The sequence below is a fragment of the Dinoponera quadriceps genome, unplaced genomic scaffold (genome assembly GCF_001313825.1).
Source record: "Dinoponera quadriceps isolate SergipeBrazil2010 unplaced genomic scaffold, ASM131382v1 scaffold1270, whole genome shotgun sequence".
Classification (NCBI taxonomy): Eukaryota; Metazoa; Arthropoda; class Insecta; order Hymenoptera; family Formicidae; genus Dinoponera; species Dinoponera quadriceps.
The window spans coordinates 526,782-546,302 of NW_014555716.1; the positions used below are offsets into that span (position 1 = coordinate 526,782).

The 19,521-nt window shown below is 52.1% G+C and overlaps 1 protein-coding gene across 1 annotated transcript in view; it reads left to right on the forward strand.

Annotated features, from left to right (window-relative positions):
* LOC106745208 (GATA-binding factor C-like) overlaps positions 1 to 19,521 on the forward strand; it is an 88,019-nt gene that overhangs the window by 11,688 nt on the left and 56,810 nt on the right. Inside the window, exons 2-3 of the mRNA XM_014620576.1 lie at positions 3,164 to 3,808; positions 11,809 to 11,954. Coding sequence (XP_014476062.1) covers positions 3,164 to 3,808; positions 11,809 to 11,954 — 791 coding nt within the window. The remainder of the gene's footprint in view (positions 1 to 3,163; positions 3,809 to 11,808; positions 11,955 to 19,521) is intronic.

Here is a 19,521-nt window from a genome sequence, read left to right on the forward strand (position 1 = left end):
CGCGCGCATAGCTGCACGTAGAGCTTGTTTACTTTTCATCGCGGCTGCGCCGTAATGCAGCGGTGGATCCAATTACAGACAGGCCATCGTTGGCTCCGATTAATTACAGAGCCGCAGCTGCTCATCTCGCCGCGCTGCGCCGCCGCTTCGCTGTATTCGTAATATTGTGTTTCGCGCTTCTCTAAATTTAGACTGCGACTTTCCGCGACGCCGCGCCATTTGCAACGCGCCCGGCTCGTGTGTATCTTCCCCTCGAATCTCATTCTACGGACGTTTCCAATTTGCGATCGACTGGAAATCGTGAAATTTATCCAGGCTCGCGAAAGAAACGCGGCGCAGCTTGCTGGAAGCTGCTCCCGTCCTTTTTTTTTCCAATTTCCATCGAGAGAAATTCGGGGGCCAGAATTAATTAATCTATTTGTTGATTTAAAATCGACGCCCGTGATTCGAGAGAGACGGTCATAGCGGAGAGTCCAAAGACAGTTGAAGAAAGAGAGGGAAGGGGAGAGAAGACGAAACGCGGTTTGGCAAAACACACCCTCTTGTTATCAGCGTATGCCGTTGAAGGTGGCGGAACGGCGTCGGCAAGAACCACTCGATATATCGACCGGCCGCTTCGGCCAGTCTAGCAAGTAAGCAGGTTTGCATGCGTCGCATGCACGTTCTGGCATTCGCCGGCAACAATGTGCATCCGCAAATTTGCACGGACATTAAGAACGCTGCGCCTTCCTGGCTGACGGGAAAAGATGGGGATCGGTTAATTAGGTGGACCGACATTGTGGTGCTCATTGTCATCGTCGTCGTAGAATAATAACCGGGGATAATTAATTTGATGCGTTATGAGCTCTCTTTACCGCTTTTAATGACAGAGGTGGCTGTATCATCGCAGAACTGCCCGGCCATCTTGGCCTCGCGCGAACGTCGCCCCCTAATTTCCGATATCGCACGTCGGGTTATCAGATGGCAGTATTATTACCTTCATATTAAAGATAGGAAGCGTAGGATGTTTTTCTAATATGAAAATAGCCGCGTGAATCGAAATTTTGACGCTACTCTGACGCTATTAAGGATAGTTTGCGCCTAGTTACGGCCTATAGACTAATTAAAAGCTATACGGAAAAAAAATTAGTATCAATTCGAGACTTTGTATCTTCATATGGAAGCAAAAATGTATAATCTTGTGTAAAGATAAAATTTGCATACGTGAAGAAATTCTATACAGTTCTACGAAAAACATATCATATTCTTTTTATTTAAGAAGAATCCTCATGAATTCAAAGGAAAAAATATTGAATAGAAAGAACGATATCTTCAAGCTAAGAATTGTATCAGTTTGAACAGACATCGCTCCTTCTAACCAATATTTGTTCATCTAATTCGTGAAAATTATTCTCGTACAACAAGAATATGATACTTTCGGTAAGACTACATAGAATTTCTTCATATAAGCAAGTTTCATCTTCAAGATCATACATTCTTGCTTATATATGAGAATATGAGTCTTTAACACGTTCATTGCCAAGCTGAGAATTGGAATTTCGTATTTAAAAAATTTTTTTATTTAGTTTTTATTGTGCTCAAAATAAGTTAATATATTATTTATATGCTTTTATTATTATGTACATAGGATTTATGTACTCTAAATATCTATTACGCGATAATGCGTGATTGGCCGAGAACTCGCATCACGCGATATCGCGTGATTGGCAATGAACGTGTTAATCGAGCCTAATTTATTTCCGTTTATATTGACGATACACGTGTCATCTTGCCTCTTGAATTCTACAGATTTCATTTCAACGCCGTTTTGAAGAATCTATTTCGACGTTGAAACCGCGAAGACAGAAATTTAAGAGAGCATCGGTGCCAAAGTGGAAGCAAATTACATCGTCAAAATTAAATCGAACCTATTTCTCTATTCCAACTTCTACTCTGCTATAGAATCAAAGGTTCGACTCGGTTATTCAGGGCGTTTCAATCTTCAGAAATCGTCCCGGTCGCTGAACATCTGTTCTGTCACGTGAACCCTGTAGAACACACTTTACGGCCGGACCTCCCAGCCTAACGCGAAAAAGAAAAACGCACGAGCCTGAAATAAAGCGGCTATTATCGGCAATGAAAAGTTCACGGCGATATCGCGAATCATTACTCGCTCGCGAGTTCCACACGCGAGACACTCCGCTCGGATTCGTGCGCTCCGTCGCAATTTGCGTCGCGGGTACCGTTCCCCGAGTCGTCGTTTCGCGTTCTCCTCTTGTCGATATGCGCGATAACGCGAACGGACGTCGCTCGTCGTCTAGCCGGGATGCACGCGACGCGATCTCGTCGGCGCGTCACGAGCGGCCACGCAGTACGGCGAAATTAAGGTCGCTAATGAAGAACTAATTACGCGCGGGTAAGTCGGTGCTTTATCGCGCGCAAGACGAGAGTCGCCGATGGCGATTCGAGGCCGAGAGAGAGACGACGAGTTCGCCTATAAGGACGAGAGGAAGAACACCCATAACACACCCCGTGCAAGTGGGCCTCGCACTTAATAAAGACGTCCGCCGCAATTAGGTGGTCTTTACGATCGACATAAAACCCGATCATTCCGAGCACGCACGAATCAGGTTCTTCCTCGCGGCGAGAGAACGACGTGGTCGTCGTCTGTACTCGCGTTTCCGGACGAGCGACGTGTCGCGCGCGGATGAAGAAGCGGAAATCGCTCGATCTCTCCGAGCGTGAATCACACGGTGGAGTTTTTAGAGACGTTTATGGTGGTAGATTACGGCGACAATTGACTGCTTGGCAGCATCGTGCGATTCGTAGCTCTCTTCCTTTGAAACATTCGTGCATCGCGACCGCCGCTTCGGGGAATCGTCGACAGTCACGAGCGATACTTCCGATCGGAAGTGTTCGATGTTACCATGCTTAGAGAACAGCATCGGATAGAATCCGCGCACGGACGTTATCGCCAACATTACACCGGTTACTTGTGGTAATCACACTTACTGCAAGAGTCTTTATTTTCCTACCGTAATTACTTCGCTAGGTGCGTAATTACAGACACAAATACCGAGCGCTTTCTTTTAAGCAATTAATAACGCATTACCATTTCGCAAGCGTCACTTCCGGTAACTCAACGACTAACGCGCCACGTTCCGCTTTGCTTTTCCTTTTCCAGCGAGGATGTCGAGCAGCGGCGTGTCGAGCGGCCCAGTCAGTCAAGTCTGCCGGCCGCACTTTCACAGCTCGGTGCTCCACCCGTGGCTGTCCGGCGGCACCGCGGACACCTCGAAGACACCCTGGGGATTCCCGGCGACCACGACGACCGCGGGTGGCGGCGTGAGCGACGAGAAGCCGCAGAGTCCGCTGGGATCGTCGTTGCCGGCGACCACCGGCAGCCTGTCGAGTCACGGCGGCGCGGGACACCACCTCTTCTCCTTTCCGCCGACACCGCCCAAGGACGCCACGCCGGACAGTATAACCGCCAGCACGACCTCCAGCACGAACAACAACAACAACAACAACTCGACGAGCGCGAACAACAACAACAACAGCGGCAACCCGCTGTCCGGCCTCGGGGGCGGCACCACCAGCGAGTACCAAGCGGCGGTGGCGCACGTGGCGGCGATGGGCGCCTTCATGCATCACCAGGACGCCCTGGGCGCGTCCGGCGCCGGCTCATGCGACATCAAGCCGACGGTGATGCTCGGCCACCACCATGGAGCGCCCTCGCCGCCGCATCAGCAGCACAACGGTACCAACAACGGCAGCAACGGGCCCGCCGGCACGAACGGCTCGTCCGGCCAGGTGAAGCAGCGAGAAGGTAATAACCAGTCCGGCAATGTCACGGCCGGCAGCCAACAGGCGAGCGCCACGCAACAGCAGCAGCAACAGCAGCAGCAGGACGCGTATCAGAGCAACAACGGCGTGCCTGCCGGCGGCGGCGGTGGTAGCGGCAGCGGCGGCAGCGGCGGCGGCGGCGCGGTCTCACCCTGCAGAGAGAGTTACGCGGCCGTGGCCGCGGCCGCGGCCGCCGCCGCGGCGGCCTCCAACAGCCACCATGCCACTTCCGGCTCGCAGTACGACCCCGCCGCGTCCGCTTACAACATGTACCAGCACCTGCAGTATCCCAACCCCACCCACCACCACCACCATCATCATCATCACGGCGCGTCGTCGTCGTCGTCGTCCGCCGCCGCCGCCGCCGCCGTCGCGTCGTCCCACAATCCGCACAACGGCAGTGCCGTCGCCGGTATTTTCGGTCACCACGCCGCCGGTGCCGCCGGTAACGCGACCGGCGTAACCGGCGTCGGAGGCGCCGACACGAAGCTGTTAGTCGGTCACGCGGCCGCGCACGGGAACACGCCGGGCTCGCCGTCCGCGCAGCAGCAGCAGCAGCAAAAGCCGAGGAACAAGTCGAGGACGTCCGCCGGTAAGCGGCACGCCTGCTGTCACGGTTCTTTCTGTTCATCATCATCTTCTTCTTCTCCTCCTTCTTCTTCTAATTCTGTCTCTATTTCTTTCTCATTTTCGTTTCTTTCCTGCGGGTTCATCTGGTGTATTGAGTTTCGTTGGTTTCTCAACTGCGCCTCCAGGTGCCGAGTAATGTTTCCTTTCTTTTTTTTCTTCTCGTTTGGGCGACACGTTGGTGTGTCTCTGTTCTCTTGTTTGCTTCCGTTCCCTGTTTTACTTTGGTTTATTCATGCGTAATGGTTTGCTTCTGGCATCCTTAGTTCCGCTTCTTAGCACCGGCGTCGATTATCGGCATCAAAAGATATCGAACGCGTCTTGTTCCGTCTCACTCTCGAGCATCGTGTCGCGAGATTCGATATATGTATATTGTGTCAGACTGGTATGTAAATTACGAACGTAATCGACGCCAGTACACGTTTCAGTTCCTGATTTTCTAACTTTACTTCTCCCGTGTTGTGTTTGATTGAATTTCTCATCGGTTTTGTGGTTCGATTTAATTTTAGAGGCTCCTTAAGTCTCTCGGCGATCACTTTCGTTTCGCCTGCGTCCTCGTTCGTTCATTGTCCGCTCGGCATATCCGCTCTCCCTCTAACAACTGGAATACCGGCTGGACATTGCAGACGGACAATGGGACGCGGGTGGGGCGAAAATCACCGGCAATTTCGGTTATCTCATTCTGTCTTCTTTCCTGAATCTCTTCCCTTTATTTTAACCGTGAGCTTTCGGTGGCGGTCGTCTTACGCTTACAGTTCGTTCAGAACACCGTTTTTTTCCACCCGTTTCTCTCGTTTTTTGAACGAGCTGTGTCACAATAGAGAGAGGGAGGCACTGAACTCTGTGGTTTTTTGTATTTTGCCTCACTGATGTGTTTTTTGCGTGGCACCCACGAGAGAGCGAGCGTCAAGCACCACACCCGATTTACCGAGATGTATGACACACGATATATACGATACATATATATATCTACACATTTATATACAATCCTGTACACACACACATATATGTCACAATCTGTACGTAGTCAATGGATGAAAGGTTGCAACAGTTTTTTTGTACCAACGAATTTCCGCTACATATCCGTTATCCAACGGAAAACTTGTTCTCTAAATCATAATCATATATAAAATTAATATCGTAATTAATGTAATAATAACGATCGTAGAAATAATTCTCGGGGGGTAATTTTTCCTGTTGGATACCTCCGATACGTGCCAAAGTTCGTCGAAGTAAAAGTGTCGCGACCTCACTCCCATCGATGATTCTCCAAACATTCCACACACACACCACACACACGTACACACGCGCCAAACACGAAAGAGCACAGGTTTTTTTTCGATGTGGTGTGGCTATCGCTGCGTTTTTGTTTTTGTCACGGCAAAGCTCCCTCTCAAAGAGTCCACGGACCATTTTTCGGCGTGCTCCCGCCGACACGTTAATTTTTTTTTTCTTCTCACATCGCGCGAGCAGATCGCGGTTTGTCGCGAAAAGTCGCCGTGCGATCGTCGCTCACTGCGAATCGAGGATCGCAGTTGCACGGCGGACATATACGAGTCACCTCGAGCGATCGTCGAACTTTGGGCAAATTATAGCGCGCGCTCGCTCGCTCTGCGATAACACGCTCGCACAGCGTTGCCGTCGTCGTCGGAGCAGACGAAGAGGCCGACGGAGAAGAAGGAGGTCGCGACGGGGGGAAACGAGAAACGGTTGAAAAATGCCGGATACGCTGATTGCGGTAATAATAGCCGGTGGCTCTCCGGCGGCGGTGGCGGCAACGGCGGCGTGGTAAAAATCCCAATTCCGGGAACAATGGCCCCCGGCTTCGCGCCATGGAAGCCCGCTAATTGAATCGACTTACGACACACATCAGCGACGGCGCGCTCGCTCGCTCTCGATGACGAAGGAGAGAAGCCACGGACGGACGGCACCCGCGGCTTAGCGACGCCTACCGATCGGCCGCGAGGAAAATCGCCCGTGAGAAGGCCGCGAAAAATGGCTTCCGCGATCTTATTGTAGGCAGGTGCGCGTCGAGATCGCCGGCTCGATTGGGCAACGCGCTTCTCGCGAGAAGCGGACGGGATTGGCAAATATCCTTCGTGCGTGCCGCGGTGAAAAGGAGTCGTGACGAAACGCGAAAAACTCGAAGGATATCGGAGGATCTTCTCTCGGGATTCCCTGGCTCTCCGACGAGCGAGACCGCGATCGTGTTCGGCTGGAGGCGATTGATACGGCAACGTCAGGTGGGAGAAAGGACGGTTAACGATGAACAACGCATCGGCCGTAAATCCTTGCGGATATCCGAGTCCCGAGTTGGTATTCTGAGGTTACGTTCGCTCTCTTCGGGATAGCTCGCGTCTACTTAAATGACCGGTGAAAGATTCGGACGATACCACACTTGGTGCACAATTCTTTCCCGAACTTTTGGCTTCTACAGACTTCGTTTCGATGCTACCTCGAACAGTCCATCTTGACGCTGAAACAATGAGAACGGAAATTTAAGACATCACCGAGGTCAATGTGGATGTTGATAAATTATATCAGAATGTAAATTGAATCCATTTAATTGTCTTGGCTCCCTATTGTGTGTGGAAAGGCAAAGGTTCAGCATAGGGCCGAAATCTCGACTCGGGGTGTCGGTTGTTAATCGGTCGACGGTCCTCGTCGCGAGGGAAACGAGGGAGCGGGAACTTCGCGGGAAATCCCGTTAGCTTCGAACGGTGGCGTCGGAGATCACGGAGGAACGGCGCGCAATTAACGCGGGAAGAAAGAAGGAATAATGGGGGGGGGGGGGNGGGGGGGTAGTCGTGGGCCAACGCGAATTTCGTGACGGAACGGCGCTCTTGCCTCGTGCTGAATTGTAACTCGTCCCGTTGTCTCGACAGAAGTGGCACGGGACAGAGAAGCGGCTTCCTTCCTCCTCTCCGTCCGATCTTCTTCGCGCTCCAACGACCACCGGCCCGGCTCGGCCCTAAATACCTCCTCGCCCGTTGTTTCCGCGATGAACAATAGGTACACCTCCCCGGGCCGCGATGAACGTCGTAAAACACTTGGCGAAGGTGGATGGACGGCGTGACTCGCGGGGCTTCATTTTTCTTATCACCGTGAAAGATACCCGGCGACATATTGCGGAAAAGTCAATCTTCTCAGGGATACTGACGCATACGTGACACGTTTCATTTTCCGTTCTTTATTCAAACATGTAACATACGACGAACTGTGAGTGAACATTTATCAGAAAATCCCACGAGAAAAGGAGAAAAGTCTCGTTACTCGACAAATGTCATTTATGTTACGTGAAAATGACAGAAATTTTCTTCTTACTGCGACAAATTCGTCCCTGAGGAGAGCTAAGACAGAAGTTTTACGTGAGTTTACTGTTATTTTGCGTAGAAAAGAGTCCTCGTCTTTCTCTCTTGATTCGTCCAGCTCTCGTCACGCTTCGTATCGAGTCGCAAGGATTACGAAAATCGAGAATGTCTCAAAGTCGAATTCGCCGTACACGCGCCGTTACCGAAACCGTACGTTACCGTGTTATGAAAGCGAGGATAATCCGGGGAAAGGCTCGTCGAGCAGAAGCGGAAGCGCGGGTGTCTAACGAGCTCCCGCCCCCGCGTGGATGCACGGCGGTTAAGGTCGGAGGTGACGCCGAAAATGGGGGCGATATCGGCCGCCGTTGGGGTGAGACCAGCCATTTTCGCGTCACCTCGCGACATGAGGACTATATTTCGAGCGGCGTAAACGAGCGTCACCTCGACGTTTCGTGGCTGATATCCATCGGCCACCACCGTCGCCGCCCGTCTGTCAGGAACTGTCCGCCCATCGCGGACGGATCGATAGTCGGAGGGCATCGATACACAAGGAAATGCGCGCGGGGAGGAAATTATTATCGGCGATGCACGTTCCGCGAAGCGACGGGCGGCGAACGGCGGCGAGATCGATCGCTCGTGCAGACGCGGATTGAGGGAGAGGGAGAATTAGAGAAGGAGAGAAATTCCATCGACCCTGCATCGTTCGAGAAACGAGAGCGTGAATCCGCCACTGAAAAAAATTAGCATGGTCGTATCTGACAGTGAGCGGTCAAACGGCGTTTTCGCCGGAGAAATGCAACATTCCGTAGTTCTCACGAGACAAATTCGATTCTCACAACCAGATTCTGTCGCTAACCGAGCTCATTTTTGCGATCCTCGGTCGAAATTTTGGCCCCACATCGAACCTTTAGTTCTGCAACGTAATAGGAGCTAAGATAGCAGAGTAGGTTCAATTTCATTACCAACAGAATTTATTGCTACTTCGACTTTGACGATGCCCGAAATTTCTCTTTTTCGCGGTTTTAATAATCAAAATAAGGTGTCCGAGGCAGCATTAAAATTAAATGTGTAGAATTAAGAGGAAAGTGAGCAAATGTTGCTGTCAAAACAGATTTTTATCAGTCCATAAGCCGTCCGAGTGGTCGCAAACTGTCAACTTATAAACATCAAGGCAGCATGAAGTTTTCGACTCGGTATCGCGGCGAGAGATCGAGGAGAGATCGTTTACGGTCGTGTTCGCCTACGCGAATAACGCGAGGATGTTAATTGGTAACTAATAAAGTCGGGGCCTCGGGATTTAATCGGCGACCAGCAACGGGACGTTATCGAAATCGGATCGCGCTCGGCTCTCTCTGAAGAGAGAGAGAGAGAAAGAGAGGGGGCGGTCAAGATTCGTCGCGTTTAACGGCGCCCCGTTATTGTCGGGCGCGAGGGATCGAGATTCGACGGGCGGTCGTCGACGTGGCCGCTCGTTATCACCCCCGAATCTGCCGGACGTTAAGACCCAAATCGAATTGAAGCACCGCGACTCGAGTGAGCGGGCGGTTGAGTGGGTGGGTCCTTCCAATTAGTTCCGGGATCGATCCGGGCACCGAAACGGCAATTAGGTGTGCGTTAAACCCCGGTCGAATCCTGTTAGCGTCCGTCACGGCCGGGATCTAGTTCGCTCTCGGTAGCGTCTCGGGCGCGTGTGCGATGACGCTCGCGAGGAGCCGAAGGGAAAAGACGGACGGGTTCGATTGCTCCGTTATGGATTCATCCGCGCAAACCGGTGGACTCGCAAACGAGCCGCTCGCGTGTCGACAATTACGCGCGACCTACGTCACGTGCGCCAAAATTACTCCGCAGCCGACGTCGAATTTCATGTTAAATCGAGGTCGAGTCATTAATCAGCGCGGATTCGACGGATTCAATCGATTGCGGGCCTCGTCGTCGCCCGATATCTCTTTCGAACTTGAATGTTATGTTCCAAACGTTACATTCTGGTAAAAATTCCAATATATATTTATATATATTGGAATTTTTAACAGAATATATATATATATATATGTAGTCTGTGGGAAGAAAGGTTGCAGCAGTCTTTTTTTTTTCAACGAGTTTCGCAATACGTCAGTATTCAATGGAAGAATTTGTTCTCTAGTAATTCGTAGAAAATAATTTCCCTGTTGGAATCTTCCTCTCTCTGAAGTTTGTCGAAATAAGGATTCCCGCGATCCTTCTCCCACCGACTGTGTATCAGACAGGGTCTTATTTCAATATTGAAGCAGTTATACGTCGAAACGCGTGTATGTTTCGATGGTCGGTCGAGGGGCTCGCCAACGCCGCACGCTAATCGTGGATAATGAGCGGAGTGGCTTTTACGAGCATCGTTCTAGCAACGACGTACAGCCACTCTGGCGCGGTTTACGTCCGGTCGAAATCACGTCTCGATCTGGTAGAACCGCGTAAACGCGCGATCGATTATTCGGTCTCTCTCGTGCGCCAACGAGCGGACCCGACGACGCAGCTTAATAGGAATCCTTTTCAGTAGTAGCGACCGATAAGAGCTCGGTCGTAGCCCGGCGAGGACGCAGCTCGGAGGACGATTCGAGAGACGCGGATTTCGGGAGAAGTGATCCTTCCTTCCTCTCTCCCTCGAGTCCCCGACCTTCACTTCGCTCCTTTCCGTTCCACCCCCGTGGCGCGTTGCAAGGGTCCAAATTTATTTCTCATCGGCGTCGATCTCGCGAAGAGGCGTCTACCCACGACCCGAGTCGAAATTTTGGCTTAATGAGGAGTTAAGATAACGAAATAATAATAATAATATTTATTTATTTACGGGAAGGCTCGCTTTGATTGCAAACAATAGGGCTATAATAATGTGAATTAATTAATTCGAACTAAAAATGACGATGAGAGAGTGTTTAAAGCTTGAAGTAGCAGGTTCAATTCCAGTTCTAATAATACAATTTACTTTGACCTCGGTGATGTCACAAACATTCATTCTTGACGTTTCAGCGTCAAAATCGGTTGCTCGAGGTAGTTACAAAAGCTGCGAAATTAAAAATTCAAGAGGGACGTTAACAAGTGTCGGGATCGTCAAAGTAGGTTTTTATTAGTCCTTAGGCCATCTGAGTAGGCTTAAATTATTCTGAAGAGCGTGAAAGTGACGTAAGAAAAATGTCGACTCGGGGTCCTCGTCGCGTTCGTCGCGGAAGTTGTTGATGCGAGCGTCGCACCTTCTGCCGACGAGTGGGAAATAAATTTGGACAGCTGCGTGTGCGCGACGTCGTCGTGTCGCCTGGTCGTAGCGGCCGGGCGGAAGAAACGAATCGCGAAACGTCCCCCCCCCCCCCCCNTTAACGTCCACTTGTGTCTCTCTCTCCCGCAGTGTCCTTGGGACTAACCGACCGCACTAACGTAAGTTCGATCCGTGAATCCTATACAAAACGTCCATGGTCTTAAAGAGACTCTGCTTTTGCTCTGGTAATCGCTTGATATGGTATGTCTGCAACTGCATGCGAGTTCTCTCTCACGAGTCACCTGACTGTTCGCAAAGTCTTGCCATAAGACGACGCGCGTTGGTCCGCCGAAGACGACCGTGTCTCGAAATTGCCGTCGTTTCCGATCGGACGGTCGATTCTTCCGATAGAATTCGTTTCGTCGTCTTCGAACGACGACGCACTCTTCATGCTATCGGCGTTCAGAATGAATTTCTAGAACGGAAGACCGTCACGGAGAGTGCGAAGAGTATTCGTCGGGACGTTGAGAATCCCCGGTTATAATCCGACGGGGAGTCGCGAGTGGAAGAATCGACGGCGGGATCGCCGTGTCGCTCTTCGGCCGATCAACGTGCCCTCGAGTTCGCGCGTGAAACACCGGGATATCGAGCCGTGGAGGAAGGAGAGGACTCTCGTGTATCCACGACAGATCTCTGTCTCGCGTTTCACGCGTGAACGCGGATGGTAGTAGCGATACACACGGTAGTCGAGCGCGTGCCGTCGGGCACGACGTTCCCTTCCGAACTAACACGACTTTCCTTCCGTCGGGATGGCAATCCCGGTAGAGGGTCGCGAGTGCGTCAACTGCGGCGCCACCTCGACACCCCTCTGGAGACGGGACGGCACCGGGCACTACCTCTGCAACGCCTGCGGCCTTTATTACAAGATGAACGGCCAGAACCGACCACTCATCAAGCCGAAACGACGCCTTGTAAGTACCTAAGCTTCCTCATTACCGCCGACTCGGCCGAGCGAAAGGCGCGCGATCGTTTCTCGCGAGGGACCGAGGTTAGCTGACTCGAATTCGCGGGGACATAATGATAAGGTCGAGCGACCTCGAGCGAGAGTGATGAGCTTTCGAGGGCTCGCGAGAACGATCGTTCGCTTTGCTCGTACGCGAATCCGTCGTCGAGATCGAACGCGCGCGATGCTGCGGAAAAATGACGAGGAAAAAGTCACGCGTTTAGCTTTGCGCGTCTCGTTCAGCGAACACGGAACAGCCGATAACGAGAACACACACACACACACACACACACACACACAGATACACGCTCGTCGAGAGGGAGAGCGAATTTTATATAATGACCGATATAGCTGTCTCGAAGAAAAAATAATCGCACGTCCGTCAGATTGCCTTGTCCGTAAAAGTGCGTCCTTGATCGCTTCCCTTGCGCGAGGAGAGCGCGAGGCGCACATACTTAATTAGTACGTACGCGCGACGAGAACGATACGGGAGCAACGCGCGCGATTTCTCGCGGTAGACGTGTGCGGTAATCAGAATGCAAGATAAAACAAGGTCAAGTTAGTTTCCTGTACCAACTGATTAATACACGGAGAGCTGTGCCGCGCGCGCTCGTCGAACGATTTTCACGCGGGGAGGACATCCTCCCTTACCGGATAACCGGTGTCGGAGAATTCATCTCGGCCAGGGTGAACTTTAGGCACGTTGAGGACGGAGAGACGGGAGAGCTCGATCTAATCGACCTGAATTTCTTCCGAGAACACGGTATTTTGCGCGGAGCTTTTGCGAGTTTCTGCACGCGCGACGAGAAAGAGAAACTGACTCGCCACGTGGCGTGTGTGATCTCTGCGTGGAGAAAAAAGTGGTAGATTCAAGTAAATAATTATTCCGATACTCCTTAGCAAATTTTCACCCGGGTTAAGCATTGTCTACCTGATCCAAGCAAGATATTTTCCAAGTAAAATATTTACTTAATCCAAGTAAAAATTTGCTGAAGGGTGTTGGAGTAATTATTTACTTGAGTCTAGTACTTTATTTTCTATGTGCAAACACCCGAACCGAAATTTCAACCCTCTATGTTAAACCTTTAATTCTACAGTACAACGGGAACTTAGCAAAATATAGATTCAATTCTAACGATATAATTTACTTTTACTTTGATTATGATGTCTCGAATTTCCGTTGCCGTTGTTTTCAGCGTGAAAATAAATTGCTTCGAATACTCATATGAATTGAATAATCGAGATATATCGAGAGCATTTATAGCATTAGAAATCGGTAAAATTGAAGGTTCAAGAGGAAAGTTAACAATTGTAATATCATCAAAATAGAGTTTTAGTGGTAGTCTTATCGGGCCATCTAAATGGGGAACTATTTTTGAGAGCATCAACAAAGTAATATCAGAATATCGACTCGGGAAGTCGGCTCTTGTGTTTATAAAGAAAGGAAGAAAGAAGATCGGATTCCGATCGCGTTTCCGCCAAGGCGATATTTCCTCCTGTCTAACGCGCGTCGTCGTGCTCGTCATCATCGCGGGCGTTTGCGAGCTCGGAGCGTATCGGGACGCCGCTCGATCGATATCAGGGACGAACGGTAGTGTGGCCGCCGGAGGTTTCGTGCGATCGGCTCGTAGAATTCGTGTGAACTCGATCTATTTTTGGCGACTCGGCTTGGCACCTATGTAGACGGAGCAGCCTCGTCCGAAGTACCGACGCGGAAACTCGATACCGCCGGCCCTTCCTTCACTTCCTCCTCCTCCTCTCTCTCTCCTCCTCTTCCATCATTCGGACTCTTCCCGGTGCTGCGATTCGATCTGTCTAAACACTCGCGAGTTATTCCCCGGAATCGATCACGAAAGGAAGCCGAAACGTCCGCTTTCGCGCGGTGTACACCTTCCTCGTCTGTGATTCGTCTCTCTAAAAATCACGGCGACCGAGCTTTCTTCTTCTTACCTTCTTCCCTTTTCTTTCGTGTGAAAGCATTCGCGAAAGAGTCGCCGGTGGATCCCGTCGAGATCCTCTCGTGACGGTTTTCCTCGAAAGGTTTATCTAGAAGCGATCTTGATATCGTTTCCCAAAGAAACGCATAGTACCTTGAAATTGTACCGTCATATTTCGCCGAGCCAAATTTCAATGTTCGAATTTCTCTTCTAAGCAGTTTCAACCATTTTTAAGGATCAACATCTCGTGATTTTTATATTTCCTTAGAGAGATCTCCCGGATAGAACCGAGGAAGAATTTCTTACGGAATAAATTAATCCTTTAATTTAATTAACCACCACGATAGCGTAACATAGGTTGAAATATACGGTCCGCGGTAGAGAGAGAAAGAGAGAGAGAGAGATTTTCACGGCAAATCGTACGTCCTCCACCGTCGAGTGCCGCTGACCGCGACTTTCACGAGCCGGCCAACCCTCGCGCGCGAGAGAGTCCGTTTCTCGGACTCGGATAGAAAATGGAGCCGGCGACGGCATTCCGAGGCGAAGCTCTCTCATGCCCGGGTAATCCGCGCTCGCGCGGATGCAACGAGAGCGAGCCGGTGCAGAAGCGCGCGCTGTTGACGTTTCACTATCCCTCTCGTTGCACTTTCTCCTTGGTGCGCGATAGAGCAAGGCTGATGGATTCAAAAGTTTTTCACCGCGGTGGCGTCGTCTCCTCCGTCGTAATTACAATCGCTGCGCCGCACGCCATGCGTTCGTTAATTGACGAAGTTTTACAAACAACGCCGCGCTCGCTCGCTCGCAACGTAATTTCTTGCCGCTTCTCTCTCTCTCTCTCTTGTTCTTTTCTTTTTTTCTACTCTTTCTTTCCCCCGTGCTCCCCGCGGCGCATCGCAACGGCGCTCTCTTTCATGAGGCACGCACACGCGGTGCTGTGATTGCGCACGAACAAGAGAGAGAGAGGGACCTCGCTCGAGCGAGCGAAACTCGCACGCGTTTTCTGCGGGAGAGTCATTCGGCGGAGTATACACTGCGAACGATTCGATCTCTTCTTCTGATTACAATCCCAATTGATCCGCCCCCGGGTAAGAAAGTGTCCTTGGGAAGTCCGAATTTTCCGCCCGTAATTACAGAAGGATACAGAAAATTGGTGAATCCTCGGCAAGCTACGGCGATCTCCGGAAATCGAGAAGACGGGACTGTCGAGATGTATTCGGTGTTCGGCATTTCTCGTGGGAGAGATCGGTCATCGCGACGACGGTGGGACGGCCACCCCCTTCGCGCTGAAACGATCTATTCGCTGTCACCGATTAAACAAAGGCAATCGTGTGTTCCGCGCGTCCTGCCGAGAGAGGACCCTCGCGCGGAGAGTACAAATATTGTGACGTGATGATGAACCGACACGCCCACCCATCATTCATTTGCGTGTGCACGCGCGCACACGCGGGCCGCGCGTGAAAGCAAGCCGGCTGGCTGGAACCGCCGGCCGGCCGGTCGATAAAATATGTATCGATTTAAAAGCGGTAGTGGGCGGTACGCACGTGTGCGACAACTTTCGGCGCTCCGTAATTTCCCCGTCGCGTCCTGTCACGTCCTGGGCGCGCGCGACCGCCCGAGCATCATCGGACAGCGCTCTTTTTCCGGGCATTATTCACCGCGCCGCTTATACTTGTCCCTGCTTGCTTCCGGATTAAAAATTCATGCGGGCCGAAATTCATCCCCCGATTGCGGCTTGTCCCGGCGGAATGACGAGCGATCGTCCTCGCGGGCGAAGCGGACGGACGATCGATCGGCCGACCTCGTTCGCGTCGGTAAACGACGCCGCCGCGTGTTACAATAGAGCGGGGCGCGTGAGAGACGTTATGAAAATGGCTCATCTGTTATTCAACGGCGGAGCGGCGGCTCTGAATAAGAAAATCCCCGGCGAGACGGCGATGGAGCGCGGATTCCGCGCCGGAGACGGTCGTGGAAGAGTGAAAACATGGCTTTCCTCTTGCTTGATATCGCCTTCGAATTTCTTCGAGCGAAGCCTCCGTCGACGTGCAGTCACTGCGAGCGCGGTGGAATCGAACGAGTGTTGACGGACGTAAAGAGAGACAAGAAAACGTGTGGGTAACAGCGACTCGTGCAGACCGTAGTCGTCAGGCACTTGACAATTTAATGCACTTTTTTGCGAAGCAAACATTGCGTAAGTAATGTAGAAATCATATTTTTCGTGATTATTCGTCACGCGTGTAATCGTCCTTCGCGACGTTACACGCGTGCGGATTGCAACGCGTTAAGGACGTTCCCAACTCACGAGAATACAAGTGCCGTTCCTCTTTTCATCGGACGAGATTCAACCGATGAATAGATAGCGGAAAGAGAGATGCCCGAACATCTGCTTCTCTCTTTCTAGGTCCGTCAACGCGAAAGATCAAAGAAATGTTGCCGCATGCTCCATTCGATACGACACGTCGATGGAAGTTCTACTTGAAAAGTCAAATCACGAGTGACCTTTCGCTCGTGCGGAATGCTCCGCTCTGAGTGGCCGAGTGAATATTTTCATTCGAAGTTCAAGTGTGTTCTCCATCGCTTCGAGGGAGTTTTCACTCGTCCCCGGTGGAATCTCAATCTAAGCAATTTATGGGCCACTTATTGTCCGGCCATTCGTCAGAAACGTCGGGCCTCGCTCGCCGAGGAAGGGATGCGCGAAGTGCATATGCCTCCGTCACAATATGTTGCATTTTAGCGCGCGCGTCACCGCTCGAGAATCCAGTCACAGATGTGTCGGCGAAAAGAGCGGGGCGCAGATACGATCGAGGAAACAAAAGGCGGCCACCAGGTATACACGCGGGTGTGCGCGCGGCCCATCTCCCGTATATAATAAAGTCGTGGCACATATTGCCCGCTTTCTCTCTCTCCTCCTCGTCGCGTCCTCTTCCTCCTTTGTGTTGGCGTATCGAGCCACACACGGAAATTCCACACGCACGCACTCACTCACGCACGCACGCTTGCGCCGTGAACTCCTGCGAGTTTCGATCAGGCAGATAGCAAGGGTTGAAACCCCCTCCCGCCCGGTGGGGAAGGACCGACGGCCGCCATGTTTGATCCTTCGGGAAGATAGGCCAGCCCGAACAGCTGGGAAATTTTCGTGCTTTTTTTCCCTTTCTTTTAACCTCCGTCCCTCCTCCTCCTCTTGCCCGGTCCTCTCTTTCCACCCCTACTCGTCCCTTCTCTCGCTCGAGCCAAGGGTGGCTACCTACCTACCTAGCTTCGCAACATGCGCGGATGTTACGCGCGGGGTGGAAACGCGGCCCGTTCATGTCGCCGACATGGCGCCGAGCTGGCGGTTTCGTGAGAGGAAACGCGTGAACTAGTTTCGCGACTCCACCGTCGGTGGATATACCCGCGTCGTTCTACGTAATACAATTTGACACATCCGGAGCGCGGTGTAACGTTTAGATAGATATGAAGTGGAGGGATAACCCGTCAGAGTTCGGGAAAAGGAACGGAACGATCGCGCCTCGACGACGATCGTTCACCGGTCTGAGAAAGTAACGCGATCTCGGGGTTCCGCTACCGATTCCCCCGTGTCGTCAGGAACGATCTTTCAGCGCGCGGCGAACTTTCCAGTGTGCGCTGCTCGGTGTTCGCGAATCGCCGAAGGAGGGAAAAAAGGATAAGAAGAGAGAAGAAGGAGAAAGGCGTAGCTCGAGGAAGAGAAAGAGAGCGTAGCCTTCTGCGCACAGAGTCGCTCGTTAACGACTGTCCTACACGCTTTCTCTCTCTCTCTCTCTCTCTCCTCTCTTTCCCCGGTGCCTCCCTTTTCTTCTCTCGTCCTAGCGATGCTTATCGCGCTCATGCCGGCCCATGCCGTGCAACGCTCTTCGAGTTACGGTCCTCCAGGCGTTCCTGGACATTCCAGCAGAAGCTGTGCTGCCACCGAGAGCAGAAACCGGCAACCTCGGCTTCGTCCCGTTAACCCCCTCGCTCGGCTAAATACGCGTAACGCGTCCGCCTGGGAGAACCTCGCGAATAGGCGAAACGTAGCTCGAGGTGGTCGACCGTGATCGCAACAGACGCGCGAGATCTGTGCCACAATGTATCGCTTCTTTCGCAGAAGCTCGGAGCAGAGCTTGGCATTTTTCTCGGAACAGCGTCTTTTTTCCCCTCTCACTCTCTCTCTCTATTTTCTTTTATTTTTTTTTTCTACACCGTCATTCGCGCTGAATTCAGACGATTCCGATAGGCTGGCTGTTTTGTCGTTGAAATGAGCGCTGCTCGAGAGGCTGCCGACAATAATGAACAAATATTCCGCGCGAGTGTGCCGGGGGAGAGCGTGTACGGTACGCCGATGGAATTTCGAGAGGTCGCTTAGTCGAAGACCGTGAAGTGGCAACGCGACCGAACTTCGTGTCGTCTGCGATTTTATCTCCCCCTCCCCCCCTCTCCCGCCGAGTCGCTTCAGGTAGCGAAGATGACGCGAACGGGCGAGAGCGAGATAGAGAGGAAACCGAAGAGAAGGAAGACGCGATTCCCCCGGGTCTCAAAGGGTTATCCCGGTGATCTTCGCGCGGAAAATGAATAGTCGCTCTGTATGCCGGAGTCGAAATTGTCCGGCGGGGCCGATCTCGCTTTTGTATCCGAGGCGTCGAGAAGTCCTTCGCTCGCGCACGAAGTCGCGCCACCGTCGCGAGAGAGAGAGTCGGGGTAAACAAGCGCGACTCCTCCCCGCGTTCTTCCTCGTTTGTTCGCTCGCGAGGAGTCGCGAGCGCAATACATTCTTCCGTCCTCTCGCGCCCACCGTCGATGCACAATGGCGCGGCATAATTCGCGGCTCCGCCGTCAAAATATTTTCCAGAGCGCGTCGCGGCTGGGGGGGCGGCGGGTGGACGGCGCGCGTGTCGATCGCGATTGCGAGAACTGGAAAGGATCGCTGCCACCAAGTGCTGTTGCCCGGTGGCGCGCGCAAAGTAATCCGGGCAATGACTCGGAATACGTCTTGCCGTCGCGCGCGCCAACTCGATTATTCCGCCGCGTGAAAGTATAATTCGCGGCGACCGCCTCGAATGTTTTTCGCATACGCGCGCCGTGAAAATTTCCCTTCGCGTACGCTTTTTACACGGACACGGCGCATACGCTCGCGCTCCGCCGGCGCGATGAAAATTTCCACATAATGCACCGCGCGCCGGCCATATAATTGCTCTCATGACTCGTCAGCGTTACGGTTTAATTCGTGCGCTAGATCGCCGGACAGTCGCTTTAAATAACTTGGAGATTTTTCCGCCGGGGCAATTCTCGCTCTCCGTCTATCTCCCTCCCCTCCCTCCCCGTCGCTCCCGAACCTGTTCCACGATCATGGGTGTGTTGTTACCTCCAACATTTCGCGTATAAATCGATTGTGCACACCGACACGACACGATCGCAGCGACGCGCTCGTTCACGGCGCGAAGAAAGTCCCCCCGTGATCTCGGCCGCGTGAAAAATCCCAACGCGCCGATTTCCCGGTCCGTGCGATAAACTCGCCCGATTACGCGGAGGCGGATCATTCCGCTCTCCCCCTCTCGCGCGAGAACCGAAAAAGTTGGAGCGATCGGCGGGATCCCTCGACCGGTG